The following is a 24,750-nucleotide window of genomic DNA, read 5'->3' on the forward strand; positions in this document are numbered from 1 at the left end:
ATTAGTTAAGAAGTTATATTACTTGTCACATATCTAAGAGAAAGTCCAAAATCTGAATAAGGAGGCAGATGTCTGGAGCGTTAAGAGCGCATTCGGGTTTACATTCTAAGGAAAATTTCAGTTAGCCCACGATGCCGTAATATATATACCATTCCATACCATAACAGAGGTTGCTATGATGAATTCTGGCTTATAAAAAATGAAAATATATTTAATGTAAAAATATCAACATGAATATTCAATAACAGTGATACAAAATGAAAAATAAGAAATAGTAGTAACACAGATGGCAATACTGAAGGAAAGGCAACTTTTTTTTTTTTTTTTGAGACGGAGTTTCGCTCTTGTTACCCAGGCTGGAGTGCAATGGCACGATCTCGGCTCACTGCAACCTCCGCCTCCGGGGTTCAGGCAATTCTCCTGCCTCAGCCTCCTGAGCAGCTGGGATTACAGGCACGCGCCACCAAGCCCAGCTAATTTTTTGTATTTTTAGTAGAGACGGGGTTTCACCATGTTGACCAGGATGGTCTCGATCTCTTGACCTCGTGATCCACCCGCCTCAGCCTCCCAAAGTGCTGGGATTACAGGCTTGAGCCACCGCGCCCGGCTGGAAAGGCAACTTTTAATGAGCTGAAATTCAGGTGAAAAAGCACTGAACTGTTTTTAAAAAAGGAAGTAGATTGGGTACATTGGTTTATGCCTGTAATCCCAACACTTTGGGAGGCTAAGGCAGGAGGATCACTTGAGGCCAGATGTTCGAGACTAGCCTGAGCAACACAGCAAAACCCCATCTCTACAAAAAATTAGTCAGAAGTGGTGTGGAATGGCTGCACTCTTAGCTACTTTGAGGCTGAGGTGGGAGGATCATTTGAGCTCAGGAGTTCAAGGCTTACAGCAGGCTGTGATGGTGTCACTGCACTCCAGCCTCAGTGACAGAGTGATACCCTGTCTTAAAAAAAAAAAAAAGAAAGGGGGGGTACATCATCTATTAATTACTCTTAATATAATTAAATTACTTTGATTACTAGGACTTAAAGAGCTGAACTTTTTTTTTAAACTTCCACAACTGTTGAAATCCTTAATATCTTGCTTTCTAAACCAGTCAGGCTATATGTAAGCTTAAAAAGTGGGACAGCACTTCAATGTATTCAATAAATGAGAATAATTAGTAAAATAAATAACCTATTTAAAACTAGTTCATATGAACAAGTAGAATGCAGGAATTTTAAAGTAGAGTGCTTTAATGGTAACATATTATATGTCACTGTTAACTAATTTTTGCTAGCTTCTTTAATTTCTCTGGTTAAATCACTGTGATTAAACTATTCTCTGTATTGCAAACCAGTAAGAATAGAGAAAAATATTCAAATTACACCATTAAAAGTAAAAGATAATTTCACATACTCTCCACCATTAATTAGCTGTTGGACAAAGTAGTTAATATCTTTACGTCTTATATTTCTAAAATGAAAAGTGGTAATAATAAGAGTACCTACTTCGTGGGATTGTTATAAATATTAAGTTAAAGAAGTTAATATCTGCAAAGTGTTAAGTCTGTATGTTAAGGTTTGTTACATAAACAAATGGAAGATCCAAATATTAGAGAATGTTTAATCTTTCAGAACAGAAGATGAATCTTAGTATTAACTTCTTCATTATATCATTTGTCGCAGCACAATATTATCACACATAATCAAAGTACCCACTATGTTTAAGAGCCCATGAAATTTTTATTTCTTATCAAAACAAAAACTTCAGATGGATTGAATACAAAAGGATCTTCATTTTTAATCATGTAAGTATCTGCTTGATATAAAAACTAGTAAATTTTTTTTTTTTTTGAGACAGTCTCACTCTGTTGCCCAGGCTGGTATGCAATGGTATGATCTCAGCTCACTGCAACCTCTGCCTTCTGGGTTCAAGCACTTCTTCCACCTCAGCCTCTCGAATAGCTGGGATTACAGGTACGTGCCACCATGCACAGCTAATTTTTGTATTTTTAGTAGAGACAGGGTTTTGTCATGTTGGCCAGGCTGGTCTGGAACGCCTAACCTTAGGTGATCTGCCCACCTTGGCCTCCCAAAGTGCTGGGATTACAGGTGTGAGCCACCACACCTGGCCAAAAACTAGTAAATTTTAAAAACAAATATCAAAAGGGAAAAAATGTGAACAATTATTTTTGAACAGTATTTTTTTCCAAGGTAGGAACTTTTTAATGTCTACCTAAACATGTATGGTAAAACTCCATAGAGAGTAGTTTAATTCAGGTTTGGCTAACCCAACAAATGACCAACCTTGATGTACTGATCAGATAAATAAAGAGTAAATGTTTAAGGAGCCATATTCAAATCTTTCTATAAAAGCATGCCTACAATGTTTAAAATGTAAGTTAAAAAAATTTTTAATTAAAAAACTACATGTAACTTCTCAGAATTAATTTATAATATAGTGATAGTTGGTGAATGATACACCCAGGAAAAATCATTTCACCATCACTACAATAATTTCATATTCAGTAAAATCAATACCTAGACAAACTTTTTCTGTGCCTGTTGAAAAACATTTTTATAAAGAAGTCTTTTTACATTTTGGTGAAGTACTTACTTTTGCTAATGGATCAATTCTTGGGCCCATAAAAATCAGAAAACTACTTCTTGCTACACATGACAGTCTCGGCCGTGGGCAGTGGCTCATGCTTGTAATCCCAGCACTTTGAAAGGCTGAGGCAGGCGGATCACCTAAGGTCAGGAGTTTGAGACCAGCCTGGCCAACATGGTGAAACCCCAACTCTACTAAAAGTACAAAAAATTAGCTGGGTGTGGTGGTGGGCGCCTGCAATCCCAGCTACTCAGGAGGCTGAGGCAGAAGAATCATTTGAACCCAGGTGACAGAGGTTGTAGTGAGCCCAGATCTCACCACTGCACTCCAGCCTGGGTGACAGTGTCAGACTCCGTATCAAAAGAAAAAATAATAACATGATAGCCTCAAAGCAAAAGAGATTGGAGAAAAATAATGCAAATTCAATGCCAAGTTCAAACCAATTCTGCAATACTACCAATATTAAATTTAAATAACTATGGTTCATCACATGAATGTCTCAGTTTTTTTTTTTTAAAGGCTATGTAGGTGGTAGTTAAGAGTGGTGTCTTTGGGGTGTGATGGTACACCTGTAATTCCACCTACTCAGGGAGGCTGAGACGGGAAGATCGCTTGAGCCTAGGAGTTTTGAGACCAGCTTGGGCAGCACGGCGAGAACCCGTTACAAAAGAAAAAAGAAAGAGTGGTGTCTTTGAAGTCAGACTTGAGTATTCCCAGCCCTGCTGCTTCATAGCCTAAATGAAGTGACTGAACAAAATGCTTAATCTCTCTCATAGCTACAGTGTCTTCTTCAGGGAGAAGGGTATTAAGAGTAGCTACTTCATGAATGGTCTGAGGATTAGATGAGACGATTCCTTAAAAATAGTCAATCTCCCTAGCAATTTTAAGTACTCAACAACAACAACAAAGTCAGTACATATAAAACAACAGACACGTGGGCAACAAGTAAGAACAGAAATAAAATTCCTTTTCCATAGTGTTACTGAGAAACATTTTAATAAAAAGGAAACTTTATTTTTAATAGGTTAAGAGTACATGCCCTTAATGGTCCATCCAACACAAACATACACACACACTCACTCTTCTCTCTTTCTCCCAGTGTTCCCTCTGCTAAAATTCAGGCTTTATTATAAAGAAATAATCACATATAAAACTAAAAGTTTTATAATGTACACACACCAGATACTAATCAAAATACAAAAACTAAACTGCAAACATTTCTCCGTCCTGATGGCCATGTATATATGGTGTCAATCATGTATATGACATATAAAAATATAAATTTTATATTAGAACCCATTTCCTTTTACATGCAATCCATTATATATTTCAAACCATATCTTCTATTAATTATTAGTATTTCTTTTATACCCTCTTCTAAAGTTTTTTTAAAAAATGGTTACTTGATGACCTTGGAAACCAGACCATCACATAATTATCACTAATAATCTATATTTGGCATTTTATTTTTTAAATATGAATTCTAACTAATTTAAAACTGTGGCTCAAGACTTTACCAAGAGACAAAGCAATCTTTCATGGTTTAAATCTTTAAAAGTTAATGTTTGTAATTATGGCATAATTCCAGTGAAAAACCCTCTCTCTTAAATGTGGGACTTACCTGTGCATCAATATCAATGGCAGGGTAGATAGGAAGCATGGCTGAAGGAGAGATGATAGGACTTGGAGTTGGAGTCTGAGGTTGGGAAATGGAAGCAGCGATACTGTGGGTAGGAGTGTTTGACATTGCAGATGCTCTTCCACTGACTGCTGTTAAACAAAATAACTGCACTTAATAAGGATGAAACATTGTTAAGTAACAGTAAGACATATTAACTCGAAAATAAAGACTTCTTAAAACAAAATGTCTACAGGAAGACTACTATAGTACTAATAACTAATTTTCCTAGTTCTTATTGACTGATGACAGTCTAAAATTATAATGTATATTGAGTAACTTATTTTCTAAATAATAATCCAACTGAAAAATAAATTCCCCTGTTATGTTAAGTAGTTGTAAAAGCTTAATTCAAAATAACCCTGAAAATAAAAATGTTTATGTATTAAATATAAATGCAAATGGAAAGTTGTCCATTATATCTTACTTAGAAAACGGATCAAAGGTCAAACAGTCAAGATCAGAAGGGGAAATATGTGGTTTTTACTTGCCAATTTCACACCTTATATTCTAGAACCAGTAAAAATAATATTACTTTTGGAGAGGGAGAAATCTCACTATGCAATCATTTAAAACACTTCCTACTGTTTTACTAACTGCAGACAGGAATATAGTAATATTGTGCATCGTAGCCCTCTGTATGACAGGATATTCAAATATGAAAATTTGTTCCTCATATAGAAGTGTAGTTGCTCATATGAAGAATTGTTTCTGAGGGGGCTAAAATGTTCACCAATGAATCCAGCAATCACACTAACTTAGGCCAAAATTAAAAGATTAGGGTAGAAATAAATGTATGCACACATTCTTCAAATATGGATTATTATTCTTCTAAGTATGATATTGCTGTGTTACTATTTTTACTAAAATGTGCAACTTAAGAAAAGGCTATTCTGGTCAGTACTAGAGATGGGAGGACTCCAAATATGCTGGCATAGGATATACTGTAGATTTAGCTGAGGGTACTTTATTCTTTCATTGCCTTGTTTCTGGAGTTGATATGTGAACATCAAATCCCCCAACCGCATTAAAAATGCTATAATATTAAAGTATGGGCATTTATCTTTGGTCAACAGCAGTGTGGATGTGTATTACCAAAGTAGTTATCAACTACATCAGACAGAAAACAATCATGATTCACAACTGGATCTGAAACCAGGCAAAAGAGATTAAGATCCTGTCAAGAATAAAACTAAAATTTATCTTATTGTAACAATTATAAACATGATTATAATTTAAGAAATCTATTTTACATGAAATCCTTAGTTCAGGCACAAACATACACTATACATTATAGCAACACACATTCTATAATTATACATTTTTAAGTCCAGTTAAAAGCCAAAGGAAAAACGAAGGAGAAAACAAAACAAAACAAAACAAAACAAAACACTGTTTGAATCCTTAAGGATCCAGACCAATAGAAAAGGTCATATACTAATATATTAAATAGATCATCTACTGATCTTGATATTGTTACTCCATATTGATAGTTTTGTATGTTATAAAAAGATCAAGATAATTTAAATGTACATATTGTAGATATAAATTTCAAAATAATATAAAATCTACAGCTCTTAAAATTGATTCCATACCTCCTTTGATTGGATTTTCACAGTAAAAATGTTAAATACAAAAAGTCACTTAAACAGGATGAACACCAGTCTGTCTGAATCACTAAATTTTATTTTATAATACTAAACAGGTTAAAAAAAATCTAAACTTTCTTGTTAAATGACTAAATTATAATTTACATTTCAACTGGAATATTTAAAAAAAAAAAACCTACTAAAATTACAGCTTTTTTTTTTTTTTTAAGTCAAATTGGTTGTTCTTATCACCTCATCTAAAAGGAGATAGGAAAAATCAATTATCTCATCATTTCCTTTGGGGTACCTATGAAACTGGTTTACTAAAATTAAGTAACTGTCAATCACACATGCATTCTCTACAAGTAAAAGTAACAAACGTAAATATGTAGGTACTGAAGGAACTATGGTAAAAATTTTTACATGTGGGGCTTCATTTCAGGGTTAGATTTAGAGAGGGAGAACCACATGTAAGAAAAGTTTTAACGTCAACATAGGGAAAAGGGAACTGGAGATGATAGCAAAGGCAAGGTGTTGAGACAGGTTAAATGGAGCTGATTCTGGTTTGGCAAGTGTGAAGAACAGGAAAGACAGACAATTTTGGTTGGCGAATTTTATGATATAAGTCTAGTAAATGAAGACTAAGAAATTAAGAACAGGGACTGTACTAGAGGGAGGGAAAGAAGATGATGAGACTAATGAGGCTATAATATACTTCAAAGCCCTAAGAAAGAAGTGGAAATCATCATAAAGCAACTGAAAGAATACATCCTACCATAGAAATTTAAGATTGAGGCTGCAAAAGTGAGTGCATGAATGTGTGTGTTTGTGTGTGCATGTGCACATGCCTGTTGTCAGGGATGAGTTGCAGGGAAGTAGCCAAATGTTTTTAATCCTACTCTTCCTCCTTCTGGCTATCTTTCCTCTCCCCATAGAAATGAGCATAATAAAAAAGTAAAATATTTCTGTATTATGACAAACATTTGTTGTATTTCCTAAAAAGTTATGTGCACTTAAAAATTTTTTATACAGAACACTGGGAACACATATAACAGAATTGTTTTTGTTTCAATTATGAATCAAAAGAAAATATACTTTACAAACTTCTGTTAATTCTGATCAGCATACAAAACTGTAAAAACTAGTAAATCATTGTTGACAACTATGCCCAAGCACATCAGGTAAACTCTGATATTATATCGAAAAATTTTTTTAAACATCCATTATTATGTAATGCCTATTCTTTATTAAATGGATAAGTAATATTTAACTCTATACATCCTTTGGTAGTTTGACATAATAGGACACTATTATTAATAAATTCATGGCCATGGACATAGTATCAAATTTAGTGTTAATCAACTTTCACAGGATATTTAATATTTTTAAAATTCCATTCCCAATTATTATAATCAGCTAGTCATGATTAGTAGTGATTTTCAAATCTATAGAAAAATTTTACACTCATCAATAAGAGTGGTACAATTCTTACTACTAATTATTACTAGTATTTTTCCAATGTGGTTATTTAACCCTTAGACTAGCAGAAATTTTCATTCCACATGTTATAACTATTGAGGTGCTATTAAAGGAGAACTAATAAACTTTACAGATATTTATAAGTATAAAATCTGTCTCAGCTTGGTTCTTAGTATCTGAATGTTGGCTAAATATCTAAACACTACACAATTTAGTTTTCTATTATTCTTTTAAAAGATGAAACTTGGAAAAAAATGTATAATCTCATCATATGTAATGCTACTGAAACAGTTTTAAAATTAGAAAAATCATCCTTTAAGTACAGACCAATGAATAAAAAAGGGGAAGAGATCAGATGAAAGTTACCAGCATTTCACTGTTTATTCCTTTCATTCTTCTGTTTTCCTTTCCAAATTTTGTTTTTTAATGAAGCAAATTATCCTTCTCAGTATAGCATTGTTATGGCTTACAACCCTATAAAATCTAATCCCATTACTTTGTTACAAAACTTACAAAAAATAAGTACCAAAAACTAGAAACATTAAAACAACCTTCTAAAATATATCTTCTTGCCAATGAAACTAGTTATAATGGAAAGAAATTTATCTGACTACACATCTAAAATATATCATTTATGATACTTTCAGGGGGCCACATCTTCTCATGATACAGTTAGAAAGAGACTACACATTAACATTCACAGGGGACAAAATCACTTACATACAGTATAATTAAACTATTTGGTTTGGTACTTTATTAATTTTGTAAAAGTGTTTTTTTAAATATCCATCAGGTTTGAAGTCTGATCCATTAGGATATAAAGGATTTATGTTCATAAATAAGCTTCCTGATGTGTCCTACTAGTTTTGCACTTCAACTTCAATCAACTTCCCAGTTTATTGGTGTGAATACAGAAGCAAAAGGCCAAAAAATGCAGTCTCGGTATTCTGAACTCAAAGGAAAAAAATGAAAACAAAAACAAAAATCAAACATCAACCCCACTACTGAAAATCCTACATACTCAAGCTACCAAGCTAAGCCAGAAAGCTTCAGTCATTTGTATTGAATGAGCTAATCTTTAATTCCACCTGTATCCTTTTGAGAACTTCTGAGATTGAACTAATATTTCTAAAGATAGACATGAGTCAGGAGTCCAAAAATAGTTCTCAAGTTGGGTAACGGCAAAAAATTTGGGTACATTCTTACTCGCCTTAAGCAAATCATATTTGATACCTGCTCATAACAATATAAACCCACCTGCCATGATGTCATCCAGCGTGTCATTGAGGGTCTGAGCAGGGCTGGCTACCATTAACCCTTGTTGTGTTTCTGTCAGAATTCCTTGCCCCAGCCCTGCCAACTGTGCTTGGCCCAGTACTGGCTGTCCAACTATCACTCCTTGCAGTTCTGTAAGATTTGCGATGGACCCTGGAGGCAAGGGACCTGCCGCCAGAGGCAAAGCTTGAGGCATCGCCAGAGGCTGGATTGGTGCAAAACCCATCTGAGCAGCAGTCTGCTGGGGTTCATCCTTAAGCAAAACGGGATCCACTTGCTGTAACCGTGCATAGTCTCCCTCGGAAAGCTGTTCTCCAACCCCAACAGGAGTTAGTAATCCCAGGTGTTGGCAAGACTGTTGCTGCTGTTGCTGAAGTTGAATTCTTTGAGCTTTAACCTCTAGATACTGCTTTTTTAGCTGCTGCTGAGTTTTCAGTTGTAACTCTCGTTCTACTTTCTGTAGTTCCTCCAAAATCTTTTGTTTCTTCTGAATTTGCTCCTCCCTCGTTTTGTTCAGCTCCTCGATCTTCTCCTTGGTAAGTTGGTCAGCATGAGCCAGTTCCAAGGACTGCAGCTGTGCATTCTTTTCTATGGCTTCTTTTATCCTCTGTTCCAGTTCTGTTAACTTTCCCTGAGCCTCTTCTACAATGCTCTCTGGAGACTGATTGGTGATGTAACCCTGTACATCCTGGCTGTTTGCTGGCAAATGGCTGCTGGACTTTTGTTTAGAAGCAGCTGTGTGAAAAAGAAACCCCCTCAGAAGTGCACATGAATGGCATCCTCATTACAGAGTTACTGTTGGGAGGTTTAGTGCCAACAGTTATGCACTAAGTAATCATATCCATAAAAGGTGAAATTGCACTGTTAGAAAGTTAAAAGCAAATCCACCTTCTTTTCCACAAATATAAAATGTATGTATTTTATGTGCAAAATCTTTGTAAATTAATTTCAGAATCTTAAAAATATCACATGGCTAAAATTAGACAACAGAGGAATGCAGGTTTGTGATACCTAAGTGTGCAATTAAAGTAACATCTAGGGCTATGTGTAGATATTTTATATGGTCATAAAGATGTTAAAACTCATCATAAGAACAGAATAATAATGCTAAATTGTTAGGGTGAAGAGAAAACAGACCTCTAAGTCAGGTTTTTTCACATTTCATAGTCTGTGCCTTTTAAACACACACACATACACACAAGGAGTACCCAAACCACTAAGAAGTAACAAGAAATTAAATCCAACGAAAATATATATCTTTGTTGGGGCCTAATATCTTCAAAACTAATATAGGCAAGATATAAATTCACATATTCACACAGCTATCTGGCCAGTAGAGAATTGGGATTCAGTCTCCCTGGAAGAAAAGATGCTGGACTATGCCATCCACTGTATCTTCTGACAGCCAGGTGAATAGACAGATCTGGCTACAGCTATAGCAATCAATTGTTTGCTATATCTACTGAAAAAGGTGCCAAGGCTCTAAGTTGATGGTAGTGATTGAAAAGAGCTGGTGAAAATATAGCATTCTTGTTCATAAAAGAATATAGGTAGCCAAAAACCGAAAAATAAAAACTACATTGTTTCTTCAGGTAAAACTTTTAAAAAGAAAAACTAATTCAAACTGGTAGGTATAAAATGTTTGGGGACACTACTTAAGAACATGCATGGTATAAATCCACAAGTCAAATATGGACCTTAGAATTCTAGAGAAATAAACAAGCATATCTGAAGTAACTGAATTATTGGTTGAGAAAAGGCATCCCAGATATAAAATCTATATTAAGCCAGTCATTCTAAAATAAATTTCTAACATTTAATACATTTTGTTAATTTATGCCTTTATCACTGCAGAGATTTAAGTAAATAATTTATAAAAATATCACTCAACTATACCCAGCTTAACATTTTACATGAATAAAAATTACTAGTTATTAAAGGAAATCATGGATAATCAGAATTGCATCAAAGATGAGCATCTGAATTTCTCATGCTAAAACTTCAAATTCTAGCACAAATTCGTGCTATTAACTATTTTTTTCTCCCAATAACATGCTTTCATCACGGGTTAAAAAAACTTAATAATGCCAACTTAGTAATATTCCTTATTGGTAGAAATGGCTGTTTTTTGGTAATCTTATTTTACCTGGACACCAAGTAAGAAACAGTCTTTAGAAGTATAACTGACCTTTATTCCTGATGGGAAGAGTGGTGGCAACATTGGCAGGTGGTTTGTCAGGCTCCTGAGGTGGAACAACCATGGGCAGTGCTTGAACCGGTACACGAGGAGCCTAAGACAAAGGATACTAAGTAATTATTAGTGTCCTACACAATCCATTAAGTAATATGTTGTAAATAAAAAATAAATTACAGAGATTTTTCAAAATATTTTTAATATGCCATCTTAGACAGTGACATATTTACTTAAAATATGTTGGTGCCAAATTGTTTTCCATGACATTTTTTAGTGGGCTTTGAATTCAAGTTGTTATTGTGACCTTTAGAAAGTAAAGCATAATTATACCATCTAGGGTCTGAATGTTATACCAGATGTTCATTAACTGTATCAAGTACGTATTTATAAAGAGAACTACATATTACAACAAAAAATAGCCTAACTTAAACAGATACTATGAGTAAAAGAGTTAGGATAAAGAAGACATATCATAAAATCCTTTAATTTTTAAAACCTTACCCTATTTAAATCGTGGGATGGGGGAGTTAACTGAGTGACATCTGGTGGAGGGGCTGAAAGCAAGTTATTAGGATAATCCAAGAGATAGCAAACAACACTTGTATGGCCACCTTTTGCTGCTTCTATCAACATAGTTGAGCCATCCTAAAAGAATGAATATGGAGGGGGAAAAAAGCGAAGAAAAATAAGTTAGTTATAGAATCACTTAGGAAAATAAAGCCAACAGGTCCCAGACACATTAAAATTATCAGTTTGGTAGAGTGCTTCAAGTAAAAAAGGAGAAAATTTACTTAGAATGCCATTATGAATGGAGTTTGTACATGACATGTTGTAATAATGACCAAAAGATAAATATTAATTCATGATGCTGCACAAACATTTGAGTTACATACTTTCAAACGGTGAGTAGGATCTGCCCCATGAGCCAAAAGTAGTTCCACCACTGCCAGGTGACCTCCTGCACAGGCCAGGGACAGTACAGTATGGTCATTATTAGCTGTGGTTCTATTCACATTCGCTCCTAAAACAGAAAAGGGATGAAAAATCATATTAGTAGAATGGTTTTTCTTAAAATTATGTTAAATTTAAAAATCATGAAGAGTAGAGAAAACAGTATTATGAGGCTCCACATACCTATTACCGAGTTTTAATGATTATAAACACATGGCCAATCTCATTTCACAAATACCCTACATTAATTCTCCTCTCCCATCTTGAACTACTCTAAAGTAAATATATCCCAGACAAACATGATATAATTTGAAAAGACCAGTATGTACCAGTAAAAGATACCAAAAGTACCTATTACTCCTAACGTAATAACTATTAAAAGTAAAATATGAAGTTTTATTTGTATTTTAAGTTCTTCAGTAGAAAAGATGACTCAATAAAAATAAATTATACTGCCCTCTATGGATTAAATATGTAGAGAACAAACACTAAATGGAGTAGTAGAGTAGTACCATTTTTTTTTTTTCTATTAGGAAGTACCTGACAAGGAAAATGGATAATTCACCCCTATTCCCAAATAGGAATCTATCCCTAATTTATTTATTTGTTGTTTTTGTAGAGACAGGGTCTCACCATGTTACCTAGGCTGGTTTCAAACTCTTGGGCTCAAATGATCCTCCCACCTTGGCCTCTCAAAATGCTAAAATTATAAGCATGAGCCTTTGTGCCTGACCTCTATCCCTAATTTGGATTACTGTGGTAGGTAACGTGGGAAATAGAAATAAAATAACAGAAACTGGAATCAAATTCACTAATATTAATCAGTGAGGGGACAGCAATTATGTATACAATTCTATGCTTGAGAATACTGTTATGAATATATATCACCAGTGCATGTTCAAAATGTTTAAAGTAATTTGGTAAATTATTTCAAGTTTTCTATACCTATAAACAATTAGCAACTTGAGATTTCTTTACTATTATTATATGAAGAAAATGGTATATTATTGCCTTTTAAAACTGTATAAAGCCTATACTTTTTCTTTTTTTTTTTTTTTTTTTTGAGACAAGGTCTCACTCGGTCGGTCACCCTGGCTAGAGTACAGTGGCACAATCATAGCTCCCTATAACCTTGAACCCCTGAGCCTGAGTGCTCCTCCTACCTCAGCCTCTCAACTAGCTGGCACTATAGGTGCAAGCCACCATGCCTGACTAATTTTATAATTTTTCTAGAGACAGAATCTCACTATGTTGTCCAGGCTGGTCTTGAACTCCAGGACTCAAGGGATTCTCCTGACTCAGGGTCCTAAAATGCTGAGATTACAAGGGTTAGCCACCACACTCGGCTTCCTCTTTCTTTTATTAATGCAGAATCAAAAGTAAAATCTGTACTCTCCTATACTTAAGAATATACGCCAGGCATGGTGGCTCACACCTGTAATCCCAGCACTTTGGGAGGCCGAGGAGAGCAGATCATGAGGTCAAGAGATCGAGACCATCCTGGCCAACACAGTGAAACCCCGTCTCTACTAAAATACAAAAAAAATTAGCTGGGCATGGTGGTGTGTGCCTGTAGTCCCAGCTACTCAGGAGGCTGAGGCAGGAGAATTACTAGAACCCAGGAGGCAGAGGTTGCAATGATCCGAGATCAGCCACTGCACTCCAGCCAAATGCCTGGCGACAGAGTAAGACTCTGTCTCAAAAAAAAAAAAGATGAACTCTGAATGAAAAACTGTCTCAACTAGAACTTTCATAGTAAACACATAAGAAATAATTTGAAGAGAAAAATAATATACTCCCTTTTATTTTATTTGGTCATTAAGTTCTTTGGTATTCAAACTAAAATTTCTGATCATGAATGAAAATCCTCATGCAATTTGCTACTTTTGTTACATTTCAATTGTGAATATTTTTTGTACTATATTTATAACCAACTCCCTATATTTTATAAGAAAGGAAACACAGAACCAGGGAAATAGTAGAAATATTACTTGCCACAAATTTTTTTAGTGGCAGAAACATCGCAAAATTCCAGGTTTCGATATAATACTGTATTACATGAACACAGCAGAGTGTGTTACCTAAATCCTCAGTTTTTACATAGAGAAATTTCCCTTCCCTTTATACAAGTGTTTCTCAACAAGTGTGCTACATGGTATGACAATTATTTGTAGTCTGAAGCTGGTCTGTGCATGGCAGGATGTTTATCAACTATCCACTCATTAAATGTCAACAGCATCCCTCCTCATATGATAACCTCTCGCCCTCAACTACTTTACCCTTAAATCTCTAAATGAAGGCAGGGGTAAATACTTTTGAGAAAAAAAACAACTGTTTTATACAAACTTACCTTTACTAATTAAGAACTGAACAGTACAAACATGACCAGCTCTTGCAGCTTTCATTAAAGGAGTTCTTCCACCTTCAGATTCATGCTCCTGTTTAAAAAAACACAAAAACAAAAACAAAAACAAAAACCAGACTTAATTGACACTTAATTGCCAGTGAACAAGTTTTTTTTTTTTTTCATGGAAATCAAAAGGAAAATAACTGGATTAGTTTCTGAATCTAAATATTTAAATATAATGCTTTGAAAAAAATTAAGAAATACATTTCTAAATTTTAAAAAAAATCTCAAATTTTAAACTTGTCCTATGGAAATAATTTTAGCATATATGCTGCCAAAGTGAGCACTAGAAATAATTTTAAAACTTAACTTATAGTCATGTGATCATGATGCCCTCATCTAACTGCATCTGAGTAATTTGATCCTCTCTCTACACAATGAATTGTGGTACCTGACATGGCCTTCTCTGAACAATCAATATAATGAGCAGTATCCTCATCCACTCAAAGTTATTTTCCTCTCATGAGTCTGCATCTCACCTCTATGAATTTCAGTAAGTGCATCATTACCATATCTTTATAGACTTCCTATTATCTCTGGATTCCCTTATATAAAAATGATAACAAATATTTCTAAAACCATTGATTCTAAGATGCTACAAGAGCTTTCTGGGTCCCAAAAGGATGGAGACTCTACTGCTTACTTGTGATTACTAAATAGCTGAGAACAACACTACTGGTAAAATTTTCAGACCTTAGAAAATAAAGATTTGAGAAAAAGTATCTTTTGTATAGCATTTTAAATTTTTTTTATTTTTAAAGAAATGCTGAACAGTTTCTCATTTTTCTCTTAAGCCATATCCTAGGTTTTTCTAATTGTCATCTAACCAAGAACTAAAAAATACACTGCTGTATGTTTCAGAGTCACAGTGGCAAACACTAGGAATGCAGTTTTTACATGGAAGAAAGCTCTAAGAAGCTTGAAGCACTTATTATACACATTACATTCTAGTTAGTTGTGTGCTTATATCTCCCTTGTTAGACTTAGCACTAACAGTAAGTGGCCCCAACAATAATCTAATTCAACATTCTCTTTTCATAAATGACAAGAGGTAAAATTATAAATTACTGTCTACAAAATTAATTACTGAAGGGGGGGTTACTGCTGTCTGCATGTGAATTTGTCATAAACTATAAAGGAAACAGTTGCTTATTAATGTTAGAATCTCAGCCCCATAAATATACGGGTGCTAATATTTTAACTAAAATCAGCCTTTGGATGTCTTACTCCTATTCCTCCACATGCTAGACTGGAAAACCACCTATTCTACCCACACACAGTTGCTTTATGCTTCCTTACCTCTCAGGCTTCGCTCCTAACATTTTTTTCCAATTGAAATACTCTTTAGCCATAACACTGCCATGTCTACCTTTCTAAACTTTAGCCATCCCCAAAACAAATGTCAGATGATTGCTTTACGTTTTCTAAGCTTCTTTACTCTGCACTTTCACCACCACATCTCTTCTTATGTCACCTATTACATTTTCTGAAATTATAAAGTACTTGAGGGAAAAGATTATTTATTATTTATGTTTTAAACTTTTATTATTTAATAATGTTCTGAATATGGTAGTCGTAATTTATTTCCTAAGCAATACTAAAGTTCCTCTAAGTCACATTTGCCTTTTTATACCAAGTCAGAAAGTCTTCTAAAAATAGTTAAATAAATACCTAAGGGAAAATTAATCTGCATTAATATCTGTAACACAAAAATTTCCTTTTTCTATGGAAAATAAGGGATAATGCAGTGAACAGTTCAACCCTATTAAGGAAAATAAGAATGGACACTAAACAGTATGGAAAAAAATGTGACTAAGTGAAAGAAAGAATGGCAAAAAAGCCAACGTAAAACTAAAAGTAAAGAGATATCTTTTGTCTAGAATCTCCATAATTTAAAATTTCTTATTGTTAAGTATTAAGATTTAAAAAGTAACACGGCTTACCAGATCTGCGCCTGCCTGAAGTAAGACATCTGCTACATCAGTATGACCATTTTCACAGGCATATGTTAGTGCTGTATCCCCTGTTGCTGTTGTTGCATGAACGTTAGCTCCTGTAGTAGTGTCAACAAATAATACATAGACTTAATACAAGAGCCATAAGATCTATATGATGGAAATAAAAGTTTCTTCTGGATAAGTCCTATCTCCTCAAATTAAACAAATTAAAACCTTATTCATTTCTAGAAATAGAGAATACTGTAGGCATTTTTAAAAAGAAAAAAATTACAAAGAAAACTGCTTGAAATTAAAACTGCAGATACTCCAAAGAGCAGTAAGGTTAATTGCTCAGAATACATACAAAGATATATCACTTTTTTTAAACGCACACATTGAGTGTATCATAACATCATAAAAATATTTGCATTATGACATTTTTACTTAAATGAATCATGTAAAAAACTTCTCCCAAATACAAAAATGCCTACCTGCAGCTAATAAGTATTTAACTAACTCCAAATGACCCTCTTGAGCAGCTTCCATTAAAGGGGTAGAACACCCTAGTTCTATATCCGCTCCTGCCTTAATTAGAAAGTCTGCCACTTCCAGAAAGCCTCCACAGCAAGCCAGAGTCAAGGCAGTTTCTTGAGTTTCTTCTGTCTGTGCATTGATATTTGCTCCTAAAATAAAGATTCTAATTATTTAAAGAAAGCCATTAACTTATTCTAGATACATGAAAAACATGATTGTTTCTTAATAAACTATATCTCAAAAATGAACATTTATATTACTATACTAAATAAGAAATTGCCTTTCTCCTAACTCCTAAGGCAGTTAAAAATAAAAATAAATAAAACTGTTAAAACCACATCCAGATCTGATGTATCACAGCTGAAGTACAGGCTTATTCAGCCAAAAGGCACAAGTCAGGTGATAAAAGAACTCAAGAAAATAAGCTATATCCCCTCATTATAATGATTCAAAAATCACAAAGATATTCATGATAATGATGATGATGATGATAATAAAAATCTTAACATTCAACAAGCTCTTACTATTTCCCAGGCAACATCAAAGCATTTTACAAATTGTTTAGGTATTATTATTATTAGTTCCATTTTACAGCTAAGGAAACCGAGGTTAATTAACTTATCCAAAGTCACAACATTATTGTCATCAATACTACCACCATCAGTATAGCTAACATTTAACAGGCATTATATGACAAGCAGTGTTCTATGAGTTTTACACATACATATTAACTGTCACAACAACCCTACAGATGAGAAAACTGAGGCACAGAAGGTTAGAAACTTGCCTGAAGTTACAAAATTGGCAAGCGGTGGAGCTGTGATTCAATCTATAAAGTCGGCTCCAAAACCTATGCTTTTAAAATTCTAGTTAACAATACCACTAAATAAAAACAGAAGTTCTTTTTTTAAAGTATCATTCCTCTTAAATTTGTCCAGACAAATCTTACTAATGAAAGAAAAATAAAATCATGCTACAAATATAGAGATGGGAGATTACTTCTAAACTGAAGATATCTTAGAAGATATCTTAACATAGTGAAGTAATTGTTTTACTTTTCCCAAAAGAGAAGTTTATGTACTGAGCCCCTTGACAGCTTCTAATGTGTGTGCATTCTTGCACTCTCACCAAGTTTGTCTTTACTGCATGGCTTCCCATACTGTTTTATAAAACATTAGCTCTACTAAATATTTATTGGTAGGTATTCTACCCCCAAAGGAATACATTCTCTTCATCTATTACCTTTGAGAAATGTTGACTCTTATATTCCCCTATTTAACCCACAAACCTTGCCAACACCAGTTCTGTTTTTCATTCACATATAGCTCATGATGTCTCTGAAAGCTCTATATTAAAGAAGTTTCTTTGATTTTGTTTAACACAGCATGGGAGCCATTTTCACAGTAAATATCATTAGTTTGTGTAACAACATCTCATTGCAACTCTACTAGAAAGGTGAAATACTAAAATCCAATTTTATAAAATTTTACTCTTAGGTTTCACACATTTATCCTTTAGTGTATTGATAGATATGGTTACCTTGACCTAGAAGTAATGCCACCATTTCTTCATGTCCTTCTCGAGCTGCTTCCATCAATGGTGTATAACCTTCATCATTGACCTCTTCCAGGCTAGCTCCTCTTTCAATAAGTAAAGCCGCAAGTTCCACATGCCCACCACATGCAGCCAAAGTTAATGGTGACTCAAATGAATCAGCAGGCATGTTCACCTGTGCACCGCTGTCAAGAAGTAGCCTCGCTACTTCAACATGGCCATCCTAATCATAATACAATCAAACATATTAAATCAGTACCATTAAAAACACCTTGAAAAATCCGAACACTTATCAATTACTATACAATGAAGTTTACTGATCTCCACTCAAATAGGAATAATCTACACTTAACAGTTAAGTAAATCAGTATTTATCATGCACTGCCTATATTCTTTTAACATAGGAGAGGGAAACAGAGATTGAAAATATGAAGTAAGTAGAAACATGATACCTTCAATGAAAAAGCTTATTAACCATCAGAAAAAAAAAAGTAAGTATGTGAAACAAGAGACTATTATGAGACCATAGGTAACATCAACACTGTATGGTACAAACTTAAATGCTGAAAGGATAAAGTTTAGAGAGGGAAAGAAGGGTTTTCATAAAAATCTTAAGGATAAGCAAATTTTTGTGTAAATATAAAGAAATGCAACAGTTTTTGGAGAAGTAGGGGAAGGATACCCATTGTGTTAGAGGAATCCATAGTGTACATAGTACTTTCTACATTGTTTCTCCAAGTACCAGTGAAATTAAGAAAAGGGCCAAGAGTGGTGGCTCACGCCTGCAATCCCAACACTTTGGGTGACTGAGGCAGGACGATTGCTTGAGCCCAGGAGTTTGAGACCAGCCTAGGTTAAATGGCGAGATTCCATTTCTACAAAAATTAGCCAGGTGTGGTGGTGTGCACATTGTCCCAGCTACTCAGGAGGCTGAGGAGGGAGGATTATTTGAGCTCAGGAAGTTGAGGCTGCAGTGAGCCACGATCATGCCACTACAATTCAGCCTCGGGACAGAGTGAAATCCTGTCTAAAAAATAAATTAAAAAAAGAAAAGAAAATTCTACATTCTGTCTCCTTTAGTAGTCACTTTTCCCATAGCTTCCCTCTTTTCTCTTCTTTTGGTCCTTCAATAATTTTTTTTCCATCTATATATTATCTCCCAGACATATCATTCTTTCAAACATGCCATGCCCATTTTTGCCACCATGTTTGTCACATTACATAATTTTCACGTCTTACTACTTTTTTTCTTTTTCAATTTGTAGAGAAGAATCTAATGTCTTAGTAGTTTGATTACTTTGTTATTTCTTCAGTGCTGAATATTCTCCCTTGATAGTCAACTCCTACATTTCCTTTAAATCTAATTTAAAAACTCAGTATTATAGCAGGCCTTCCAAATATCTGGTTCCTACTAATATCTTTCACTTATAATGTTTACTCCCAGTGCTTGTTGGCTAGATCTACAGATTTTTCCATTTTAATTTCTTTTTTTTTGTGATGGAGTTTTGCTCTTGTTGCCCAGGCTGGAGTGCAATGGCGTGATCTGGGCTCACTGCAACCTCCGCCTCCCAGGTTCAAGTGATTCTCCTGCCTCAGCCTCCTGAGTAGCTGGGATTACAGGCATGTGCCACCACATCGAGCTAATTTTGTATTTTTAGTACAGACAGGGTTTCACTATGTTGCCCAGGCTGATCTTTAACTACTGACCTCAGGTGATCCACCCGCCTCAGATTCCCAAAATGCTGGGATTACAGCCATTTTAATTTCTTAATCTATACACAGGCTGTTTCCCCAGTAGGGTGTGGCAAGGGTGATTAAATTTTCTTATCATGGGGGAACTTTTAAAACTGTTATTGTTAATACTATTAATGTACTTTACACCCATTATCTCGTTTAATCTTCACAACTCCAGAGAAAGATGGTATCCTCATTTTACAGATGAAGAGCTTGAAAGCTTAAACTTTTCTTTGTCAAAATAATAATAATAATAATTTATTAAAGCAAACACTAAGATGACAATAAGGAAAACAACAGATAACTTAAGTCTTAAGTGTTAAATGGCTACCTAATATTTTTTAAAATAGTAAATAAAATTTAACCTTTCAAGAATATTAAGTTTCTCAAGAATTCTTTCAAGAAAAACGTCCTTATTCTCTGAAGGGAAGATGAGAAGAGACTTCAGATACTTTTGGGGCCTTTTCTACCACTGGCATGTTTTCCTCAAAAATTTTTATATAACATTCTGATCCACTTCTGTGTTACAAATCATAAACCAAGATACAAAGGTTTAAGAGTATTGTTATGAACCATTCTTGAATACAAACTCTAAAACACAGCTCTTCAAAAGAGAATTGTGGGTTCAAAAAAGACTGTGAGAGAGGGAAAATTATGTAACATAAATTATGCTCTACTTTTAAATTTCTGTGTAGTCAATTTATTGGTTTGAAGTATGTTACATTTATTAATAATGTACATATTCTGAATTATATTTCTTTTTTTTTTTTTTTTAATTTTTTTTTTTAAATACAGAGGGGGGTCTTGCTATGTTGGCCAGGGTAGTCTTGAACTGCTGGCCTCCGTTTTAATTTCTTAATCCAATACTCCCAGCTTGGTCTCCCAAAGTGCTGAGATTACAGTAGTAAGCCACCATACCTGGCCATATTTTCCTTTTCCATATCCTCAACCAATCTTTAAAAATGTCACTTTGGTGACAACTATATAAAACCAGTATAGAGTTACGTGAGACTAAGAAAATGATAGCATTGTAAAGCGTCAGAACGTAATTTTAATAGAAGTTAATGTTGTACAACTGACTCAGTAAGGTTCTGACAAACAGAATTGTAGCACCCAAGGAAAAGGCATTCATTGTATACTAGCTCTGTCTCTCCCTAGTTAATATGTAAATTTATTTCATGTATTTCACCATCTTACCATGCAAGCTTCCATTAAAGCAGTGTGCATTTCATCTGTTTTATGCTCTTGATCCGCGCCTGCTTCCAAAAGAAATCGGACCATCTCTAAGTGTCCTAAACCAAAAGTGTATAAGATTACTTGAAAATATTTTATTATTCCAAAATATTTTTTAAATTATAATATTTTGAAAAGTTATATTTAACTTACAGCATTAAATTTATAAGCATAATGAAGTCAACTAGAAGCCACCCTCAACTGTAGAACACCATTATACAAGTGATCTTGCTGTTTAACCCCTTACCCTATTGCCCTAGAAACTGCTGCTACTAGAATCCCTGCTAGAGGTAAACAAAGATGCCATTAAAATCCAACACCCAAAATGTTCCCTCTATAACCTTTTAAGAGCCCAGGCATGCCATAGTTATTTTATTTATGCTATGGAATAAATCAGCTTTCATGAACTAGTAGCCTGAGATGATAATGATCAGTCGAGTTATTTCTGTGAGAAAATGTATTGAAAGTTCCAATACCTAACTCAAAAACATTTTAGGAAAAACCTACCTATAAACTGGAAACTGTATGTACAAAAACATTCTTCAAACCATACCATTTAATTTATATTTTTAATTATAATTTACACATGTAACACATTTATGCAGTTCCAAATAAACCATACGCTTAAGTTCAGATACAGATATCACATAAGTGGTTAAAAAGAAGACACATTATAATTTAAAAAGAACTTCAGATTCTATGCAAAAAAAAACAATTAAAAAATTACTTATTATTTTCCCCAGCTTTATCTGGAACGAGCAACAATCAATTCTTATTCAACTGGGATGCGGGAGAAGGACAGACAGTGAAGTCACAGGTAAACAGTTAAAACAAAATTTACGTCGGTGCATAAGTGTAGTATCTGCCACATCTTGTATTTGCCAACTACCTACCCTCCCTTTTCCTCTGTCATTCTCCTCTCCCCAAAATCCACATTAATGCTCAGTCTCAACCTGATTTTTATCTCTTCCGCAACTCCTCGTTGTCAATCTATATCCAAGGAAAGCTCACCAGAAAGAGAAGAAGGGAAGGGAGTCCATGGATACCTGGAAGTAGTAGAAATGTTCTCCACCAGCTCAGTTCTCTATCCAGCTTCTAATTAAAGCCTGTAAGCCCCAACCTCAGATGCCCCTTTTGGATAGCAGGGTGGGGCTACAAGCAAAGCGCAGAGGGGAGAGTAGTTACATGCAGCCCCATCTCAAAGCTCTCTGGCCAGCTGGGACTCAGTAGTGAAATGCAGCCAGTTCTGAGTTCAAAAGCATTGTGAGAAGGGGAGAGAACCACCCAATCAGCCCACTCCAAGGCTTAATTCCTCTCCTCCCAATGAAGATCAGCCTCTGCCTAATTATAAACAGGGCTGGGGAAGGGAAGTAAGGGACTGCAGCTGTGTTCCCTATCTGAAAATCTATTAACATCAGATAATCAAAAGCACTTTATAAATAAAGCATATTTCTCAAATTTAACTTAAATTTTAGTCAATTAATCTAAATATCTAAGGATTCATGTTTATAAATGAAATTATTCCAAAAGGCATCACACAACCGTGGCTACTCATATAGAACAAAACAACACCAGGGCCAGAACTAAGGTGAGGAAATCAAAGCCCAGGGTGCAAAATTTAAGGAGGCATTCACATGTAAGCTTGTGCATGTGAAAGGTTAGTCACCGAGAATGAGGGCCTCCTTAAAAATGTTTTACTAGGTTTTGCAAAAGCTTTTTCTTGATGCTTAGGGGTCAAGAATTTACAATGTAAATAATATGGGACAGCTATATAGATGGCATAAAACATAAAATCAAATGGCTAAACAAACACAAAATTGCATGACTTTTTTTTAATAAAAAATTTTCTTAATAAAAAATCTTCTTAATCTATTTTCGTAAAAATAAAACACCTTAATTTATAGCCATTTATCTGTCATACATGTGGAGTCAAAATGTTCCACTCTGTGGCTGTGTTTTAACAACCTAGAACATAGAACACTAATTTTCTGCAGACCAAATATCTTTCCAGGCAATTGTTCGGCCTGTCTCACATATGCCAAAGGCTGGACAATTGCCTGGAAAGATGTTTGGTCTGAAGATAATTAATGTTCTATGTTCTAGATTGTTAAATTTTCTGTACTATCAATATTTTCAGGTTCAGTGACATCGTTTAAAATACCATGTACCCCTTCGTAACAAGTAAAATCTTACCAACATGTAAAGCTATTCTACAGTTCATATTAAAAGAACTGTTTCTGATAAAACAATTAGATCAATATTCATTTTTTAGTGACAATATTTATGTTAAATCTATACTTTAAAAATTTACATATTAAACTGGAACACTGTAAACACTTTAATTCATATTATATACTATTATTATGTTTTACTTCTGAATTTAAAAACAAGATTACATAAAATAATTATAATTTCACATGTTTAAAAACTTTGTTTCAAGAAAGGTTTATACTGTACCTTTGTAACAAGCTAAGGTAAGGGCACTCTCTTTAAATTCATTGGAATGCGTATTAATGCCAGCCCCATTTTCTAGCAGCAATCTGGCTACTTCCACATGTCCAGCACTTCCAGCTTCCATAAGAGGAGTATGACCATTTTCATTATGGTCCTCAATACTAGCACCGGATTCCAAGAGCACCTTTACAACATCTACATAGCCTCCAGCACAAGCATATGTAAGTGCTGTATTGCCTATTTTAATTAGAAAGAATAAAAAGACATTCACATAAAATACCAAAGTGCTAATTTACACTAAGAAAATGGAAACTGAAGATTATAACCATATTAAATTTTATACTGCATATATGTAAATATATATGTATACATCAAATTCCTTTCCTATTGCATTTTAGCTTTCTGAAAGCAACTCCCTATTCTCCTTTTCCATTTAAAACCAAAGTCAAATACATGTGGAATATGAGATACACTTAATCCAGTTTGGAGAGTTGTAAAAGAACAGGGCAAGTCTGCCCTGGAGCTAAGTTTTACCTTGAGACGAGAAAAAGTTTGTTTTAAGGTTTATCAGAGAAATGTTTCAGAAACTTTTATTTATATATATTTTTTTAACCTAAAATTATTTATCATAAACATATCTTATACTATACCTTTTAATTATATATACGTGTTTTCATTACAACTTCAAATACCAGTTAACTTATCAAATTCAAATTTAGAAATTTCTAAAACATTATTTTCTGATGATAAAAATTTCCCATCTTACAAGAAAAATCAACCTTCTGGGTAAAATAAAAATTTCTAGGCTGGGTGTGGGGGCTCACGCCGGTAATCCCAGCACTTTGGAAGGCCGAGGTGGGTGGATTACCTGAGGTCAGAAGTTCAAGATCAGCCTGGCCAACATGGTGAAACCCTGTCTCTACTAAAAATACAAAAAAAAAAAAACAAAAAAAACTGTAGCTAGGCGTGGTGATGGGCACCTATAGCCCCAGCTACTCGGGAAGCTGAGATAAGAGAATTGCTTGAACCCAGGAGGCAGAGGTTGCAGTTAGCCGAGATCATGCCATTGCACTCCAGCCTGGTTGACAAGAGCAAAACTTCATCTCAAAAAAAAAAAAAAAAAAAAAAAAAAC

At 34.4% G+C, this 24,750-nt stretch overlaps 1 protein-coding gene across 6 annotated transcripts in view; it reads right to left on the bottom strand.

Annotated features, from left to right (window-relative positions):
- ANKRD17 (ankyrin repeat domain 17) overlaps positions 1-24,750 on the bottom strand; it is a 175,655-nt gene that overhangs the window by 51,943 nt on the left and 98,962 nt on the right. For 3 of the 6 annotated variants that reach the window (XM_032260973.1, XM_032260970.1, XM_032260972.1), the window contains exons 6-16: positions 23,621-23,854; positions 21,128-21,222; positions 18,182-18,419; positions 16,600-16,791; positions 16,115-16,224; positions 14,115-14,202; positions 11,707-11,834; positions 11,315-11,458; positions 10,808-10,910; positions 8,602-9,354; positions 4,220-4,368 (exon numbers count right to left, since the gene is read on the bottom strand). In XM_032260973.1, coding sequence (XP_032116864.1) covers positions 4,220-4,368; positions 8,602-9,354; positions 10,808-10,910; positions 11,315-11,458; positions 11,707-11,834; positions 14,115-14,202; positions 16,115-16,224; positions 16,600-16,791; positions 18,182-18,419; positions 21,128-21,222; positions 23,621-23,854 — 2,234 coding nt within the window. The remainder of the gene's footprint in view (positions 1-4,219; positions 4,369-8,601; positions 9,355-10,807; positions 10,911-11,314; positions 11,459-11,706; positions 11,835-14,114; positions 14,203-16,114; positions 16,225-16,599; positions 16,792-18,181; positions 18,420-21,127; positions 21,223-23,620; positions 23,855-24,750) is intronic. The other 3 variants (XM_032260971.1, XM_032260974.1, XM_032260975.1) reach the window with 3 other exon arrangements.

This window comes from Sapajus apella, unplaced genomic scaffold, assembly GCF_009761245.1.
Source record: "Sapajus apella isolate SASKATOON/1434 unplaced genomic scaffold, GSC_monkey_1.0 scaffold121, whole genome shotgun sequence".
Taxonomy (NCBI): domain Eukaryota; kingdom Metazoa; phylum Chordata; class Mammalia; order Primates; family Cebidae; genus Sapajus; species Sapajus apella.